At 37.4% G+C, this 7031-nt stretch overlaps 1 protein-coding gene across 1 annotated transcript; it reads left to right on the plus strand.

Moving 5' to 3' along the window:
* Window positions 1-278: 278 nt before the first annotated feature.
* On the plus strand, window positions 279-1222 carry LOC132027703 (olfactory receptor 14K1-like). Its single transcript, XM_059416451.1, is given in 2 exon segments — window positions 279-930; window positions 933-1222. Coding segments are annotated over 2 exon segments (942 nt in total).
* Window positions 1223-7031: the final 5809 nt, after the last annotated feature.

Below are 7031 nucleotides of genomic sequence, written 5' to 3' on the forward strand. Positions count from 1 at the left end.
ATATACCAAGGACTCATAAATGAAAGACTTTCCTCTTCTTTCTTCCTATTCTTCCAAATCTGCTCACTTAACATACATCAATTTCACACACATACTAGGACTGTCACAGTGAAAAGTTCATAAACCCAAATATCCATGTCAGGAAAGTAAACATGTGCATGTCTTATAAACACAAAATAGATTAATTCTTACATAAAAACATTCTTGGATAGGAGAAAGACTTAACAAGAATCTCATGTGTGTCTTTATTCCCCTTTGTCCCATATAGAGTTGAAAACATGACCAAATCCTCAGCAGGGATGGAATTCTTCCTCATGACATTCTTTGACACTAGAGAGCTCCAGGTTTTACATGGATTTCTGTTTTTGCTCATTTACTTGGTGTCTTTTATGGGAAATCTTCTCATTATTGTCCTGATCACTCTGGATAAGTGTCTTCACACCCCCATGTACTTCTTCCTGAAGAACTTATCACTTTTTGATGCCTGTCTCATTTCCATCACACTTCCAAAATTTATCCTGAACTCTTTATCCCACAGAAACTCGATTTCTTTCTCAGGATGCATATTACAGGTGTTGTTGGTGATCCACTTTGCTGGATCTGAGCTTTTCCTTTTAACTGCCATGTCTTATGACCGCTATGTGGCCATCTGCCATCCACTGCGCTATGATGTCATCATGAGCAGGAGAGTTTGTATGAGTATGACAGCTGCCTCCTGGTTTCTTGGGAGTATATTTGGGGCCTTATACTCATCTGGTACTTTCTCTTTATCTTTCTGTGGCTCCAGAAAAGTTCCTCAGTTTTTCTGTGATGTCCCCTGCCTACTGAAGATCTCTTGCTCGAAGTCTCATGTTACCATAAGTATTAGTGAGGCAATTGGGGTATTATATGCACTTCCATGTTTAGTGTCCATTGGATTTTCATATATTTACATTTCAATACAGTGCTGAGAATGCCATCATTACAAGGGTGGTCAAAAGCCTTTTCCACTTGTATGCCCCATCTCATAGTTGTAACAACATTTATTGTGACAGGCACTATTGCCTATCTGAAGCCAGTCCCTGATTATCCACATCTTGTGGACTTTTTGGTTTCTGTGTTCTATTCTGTGTTGCCTCCTTCTTTGAACCCCATAATATACAGCCTAAGGAACAAGGAAATAAAGGCAGCTATGAAGAAGTTTCTATGGAAACTAAGTCATAATTTCTATGGGGAAAGATAATAGAACTAGAGTCTATAAAGCTAAATTCCATGCTTGAATATATATAATCTTATAATCTAGGGTTGACATCAATATCTTGTATAATAAAGTATTCATTTTATTTAAAGTTGCTAAGATAAAGTTGACATGTTCATGCTTATTAATAATCATTCATTATCTCAGCAACTCCAAGAATAGCATATTAATTACATAGTATCTGTGCATGTAAATTAAATTTCAGAAATACTATGATAGTTTTTCAAATGGCTCATTGAAGATATCTATGTACTATTTTTTGAAAATGTGAATATATTACTTTACATTACATAAAGGAACTCAGTAGATTTAATTGAATTAAGAAGCGTGAGATGAGGCAATTATCCCAGACTATCCAAGGGTCCTAACCTAATCATGAAAGTGAAGTATTTCCAGACTTTGTTAGAAGGACATGTATTTAAGGAAATGTGGTCTTCCATTATTGGCTTTGTAGATTTAGAGAGGTCATGAGACAATATATAGACAGAAGTAACCTCTGGAGATGGGGAAAAACAAAACGAAAAACAAAACAAAACAAACAAATAAACAAAAACTAACTAACTAACTAACTAACAAAAAACAGAAACAGATAATTCACTGGAGTCCCAAGAAAAGAATGCAGCCATACCAACTGTATCCTCATGTTAGCCCAATGTGGATTGTGTTGGATTTCTGAATTATACCACTTTAAAATTGAACATGATATTAAACCACAGAATTTGTGAAAATTTGCTACAGAAGTCACAAAAAATTAACAAAAGCATTAAATACTTGTCTTCTAAAATATTTCTTAAATGAAAAGTTCTTTAGAATATGAATGCAGACTCTGAAACTAAAGGTCTTGGTTAAAGGTAAAAAATAATAGAAAGAGCAGACAAATATCAAATGTTTATAATTTTGTAGAAAAATTTAGATTATATTGCTTTTTTTTTTGGAGTTGGGATCAGACTCTTTTTTTTTTTAATTTTATTTATTTATTCATTTGACAGAGAGAGTTCACAGTAGACAGATAGGCAGGCAGAGAGAGAGAGAGGGAAGCAGGCTCCCTGCTGAGCAGAGATCCCGATGCGGGACTCAATCCCAGGATCCTGAGATCATGACCTGAGCAGAAGGCAGCGGCTTAACCCACTGAGCCACCCAGGCGCCCGATTATATTGCTTTTTATCTACTAGATTTTATCTTTTATTTTACATGAAAAAATCTATCCATTATTAATCAATTAATTAATTAATTAATTAAATTTTTTAATAATTGATTTTAGCATTATAAAATTGTATTTTTAATATCTTATTGAAACTAGACTTAATTTTGTTACTTTTCAAGTTAGTTTACAACATTAAATTACTTATGCTTGGGGCGCCTGGGTGGCTCAGTGGGTTAAGCCGCTGCCTTCGGCTCAGGTCATGATCTCAGGGTCCTGGGATCGAGTCCCACATCGGGCTCTCTGCTCAGCGGGGAGCCTGCTTTCTCCTCTCTCTCTGCCTGCCTCTCTACCTGCTTATGATCTCTGTCTGTCAAATAAATAAATAAAATCTTTAAAAAAAAATAAAATAAAATAAATTACTTATGCTTTTTCCACTAGTAAAATGTTTAATTTCTATGTGGTATTTGTATTTGAGACACAGTATATAAAGATTATCTACTGCTAACTGTAGAACTACCTGTAAGGGAGAGCATGAGTACAGTTTGTTGGGAAAAGCTGGAAGAGTATGGTGGGATGTGCTGCATCATGTGTCCCAAGAACCAGATGGTGGCCCAATATTCCAAGATGATCAAGAAGTCTCTCTGCCTACTTGTGATCTTTTTGTGTCAAATAAATAAATAAAATCTTTTAAAAAAAAGATGATCAAGAAGAACCTCCTGAAAGACAGCCAGAAGGTGGCACTGGAGGTGAAGTTGTTGCTTTTGGCTCTTGAGTCAATGTAGAGCACCACTGTCAAGCAGATGAAGACCATATATCAGAACAGCTACTGAGAGAAAGAATGTTGGCAGTACCATACCGTCCTATGCAGCAACACCATCCAGTCCATCATGGCCATTGTCAAAGCTCTAGGCAATCTACAGATTAGTTTTAACAACCACTTCTGCACAGATGAGATTAGAAGCCAACAACTATAATTAGGTAGGCAGATACATCCAGAATAAGTCTGAGGACGTGAACAAGTGCAAGGATAACACAGTGATCCATACACACCTCACCTGCACTACTAACAACAAGAACATGTAGTTGGTGTTTGATGCTTTCACCAACTTCATTATAGACAAAAACCCGAAGGACTGGAACCTCTTCTGAGTCCTTCATCCTAGCAGGATGAGCCACAATCAACTCTGCTTCCCACAGATCCTGAAGAAATTGGAAGTAAGAGGACCTAACTTCCCAACTGTCCCCCAAACCATGTGGGACAATTTTCCAATTTTCTACACTCTGTTATTGGGTCCCTGAGCCCTCACTGATCATCAGAGTCTCAGAAGAGAAGCTGACAAGCACCTCCCTGTTTCAAACCACCCAACCCTTGGTACAGTAGTTGGTGCTGGGAATGACCATGATAACCCCTTCCTGGGCATCTGTTCTTATTTTAACCATTGTCTTGTTCTATGAGGGATAGGGGAGCACATGCTGAGTCTTCCAAGTATTATGGATTGAGGGACACTCACTACTCCACATTGGGAACCATGGCTTTGCTAAACACAAACCCCTAGAACAGCCCACAGCCAATTTTTTTTTTTGTTGTTGTTGTTGTTGTTGTTCTTTGTTTGTTTGTTTTATTTTTTCAGCATAACAGTATTCATTGTTTTTGCACCACACACAGTGCTCCATGCAATCTGTGCCCTCTCTAATACCAACCACCTGGTTTCCCCAACCTGACACCCTCTGCCTCTTCAAAACCCTCAAATTGTTTTTCAGAGTCTATAGTCTCTCATGGTTCACCTCCCCTTCCAATTTCCCTCAACTTCCTTCACCTCTCCATCTCCCATTGTCCTCCATTCTATTTGTTATGCTCCACAAATAAGTGAAATCATATAATAATTGACCCTCTCTGCTTGATTCATTTAACTCAGCATAATCTCTTCAAGTCCTGTTTATGTTGCTACAAACATTACGTATTCATTTTTTCTAATGGAGGCATAGTACTCCATACTGTATATGGACCACATCTTCCTTATCCATTCATCTGTTGAAGGGCATCTTGGTTCTTTCCATAGTTTGGCAACCATGACCATTGCTGCTATAAACATTAAGGGACCGATGGCCCTCCTTTTTACTACATCTGTATCGTTGGGGTAAATACCAAGAGTGCAATTCCAGGGTCATAGGGAAGCTCTATTTTTCATTTCTTAAGGAATATCCACACTGTTTTCCAAAGTGGCTGCACCAACTTGCATTCCCACCAACAGTGTAAGAGGTTTCCACTTTCTCAACATCCCCTCCAACACATGTTGTTTTCTGTCTTGCTAATTTTGGCCATTCTAACTGGTGTAAGGTGGAATTTCAATGTGGTTTTGATTTGCGTCTTCCTGATGGCTAGTGATGATGAACATTTTTTCTTGTGTCTGATAGCCATTTGTATTTCTTCACTGGAGAAGTATCTGTTCATATCTTCTGCCCATTTTTTTATTATTGTTTTGTGTGTGTTGAGTTTGAGGAATTCTTTATAGATCCTGGATATCAACCTTTTGTCTGTACTGTAATTTACAAATGTCTTCTCCCATTCCGTGGGTTGCCTCTTTGTTTTCTTGACTGTTTCCTTTGCTGTGCAGAAGCTTTTCATCTTGATGAAGTCCCAAATATTCATCTTCGCATTTGTTTCCTTTGCCTTTGGAGACATATCTTGAAAGAAGTTGCTGTGGCTGATATCGAAGAGGTTACTGTGTATTTTCTCCTCTAGGATTCTGATATATTCCTGTCTCACATTGAGGTCGTTTATCCATTTTGAGTTTATCTTTGTGTACGGTGTAAGAGAATGGTCGAGTTTAATTCTTCTGCATATAGCTCTTCAGTTTTCCCAGCACCATTTATTGAAGAGATTGTCTTTTTTCCACTGCATATTTTTTCCTGCTTTGTCGAAGATTATTTGACCATAGAGTTGAGGGTCCATATCTGGGCCCTCTACTCTGTTCAGCTGGTCTATGTGTCTGTTTTTAATGCCAGTACCATGCTGTCTTGGTGATCAATGCTTTGTAGTAAAGCTTGAAATCAGGTAACGTGATGCCCCCAGTTTTATTTTTGTTTTTCAACATTTCCTTTGTGATTCGAGGTCTCTTCTGATTCCATACAAATTTTAGGATTATTTGCTCTAGGTTTTGAAAAATAATGGTGGAATTTTGATCGGAATGGCATTAAAAGTATAGATTGCTCTAGTAGTTTGGCGGTGGAGTCTTTTGGTTTTTCCATATAAAGAATCATATTATCTGCGAAGAGAAAGAGTTTGACATCTTCATTACCAATTTGGATACTTTCTATTTCTCTTTGTTGTCTTATTGCTGTTGCTAGGACTTTTAATACTATGTTGAACAAGAATGGTGAGAGTGGGCATCCTTGTCGTTTTCCTGATCTCAATGGGAAGGCGGCTAGCTTTTTCCAATTAAGGATGATATTTGCTGGATTTTGTCAAATGCTTTTTCTGAACAAATTGAGAGGACCATGTGGTTCTTCTCTCTTCTCTTATTGATTTGTTCTATCACATTGATGGATTTGCGGATGTTGAACCATCCTTGTAGTTCAGGGATGAATCCCACCTGGTCATGGGGGATAATCTTTTTAATGTGCTGTTGGATCCTGTTTGCTAGGACCTTGTTGAGAATCTTAGCATCCATATTCATTGGTGATATTGGTCTGAAATTTTCCATTTTGGTAGGGTCTTTGCCTGGTTTGGAGATCAAGGTATGCTGGCTTCATAGAAAGATTGGAAGTTTTCTTTCTGCTTCAATTTTTTGAAACAGCTTCAGAAGAAGAGGTGTAATTTCTTCTTTGAAAGTTTGGTAGAATTCCTCAGGGAATCCATCAGGTCCTGGGATCTTGTTTTTTGGAGGTTGTTGATCACTGCTTCAATCTTGTTACTAGATATTGGTCTATTCAGGTTGTCGATTTCTTCCTGGTTCAATTTTGGTAGTTGATAGTTTTCCAGGAATGCATCCATTTCATCTAGGTTGGTAAGCTTATAGGCATATAACTGTTGATAATAACTTCTGATGATTGTTTCTACTTCCTTGGTGTTCGTTGTGATCTCTCCCTTTTCATTCATAATTTTATCAATTTTAGCTTTCTTTCTTTTCTTTTGGATTAGTGTGGCCAATGGTTTATCGATCTTATTTATTCTTTCAAAAAACCAGCTTCTAGTTTCATTGATATGTTCCACTGTATCTCTGGTTTCTACCTCATTGATCTCTGCTCTAATCTTGATTTCCCTCCTTATGTGTGGAATTGGTTTGATTTGTTGTTGATTCTCCAGTTCTTTAAGGTGTAGAGACAGCTGGTGTATTCTGGATTTTTCAGTTTTTTTTTTTTTTTTTTTTTTTTTTTTTTTTTTTTTTTTTTTTTTTGAGAAAGGCTTGGATGGCTATGTATTTCCACCTTAGGACCGCCTTTGCTGTATGCCATAAGATTTGGACCGAAGTGTCTTCATTCTCATTGGTTTCCATGAATTCTTTCAGTTCTTCTTTGATCTCCTGTTTGATTCAAGCATTCTTAAGCAAGGTGGTATTTAGCTTCCAGGTGTTTGAGTTCCTTCTGAACTTTTCCTTGTGATTAAGCTCCAGTTTCAAAGCATTGTGATCTGAGAATATGCAGGGAATA

This window comes from Mustela nigripes, chromosome 12 (genome assembly GCF_022355385.1).
Source record: "Mustela nigripes isolate SB6536 chromosome 12, MUSNIG.SB6536, whole genome shotgun sequence".
In the NCBI taxonomy this organism is placed as follows: Eukaryota; Metazoa; Chordata; class Mammalia; order Carnivora; family Mustelidae; genus Mustela; species Mustela nigripes.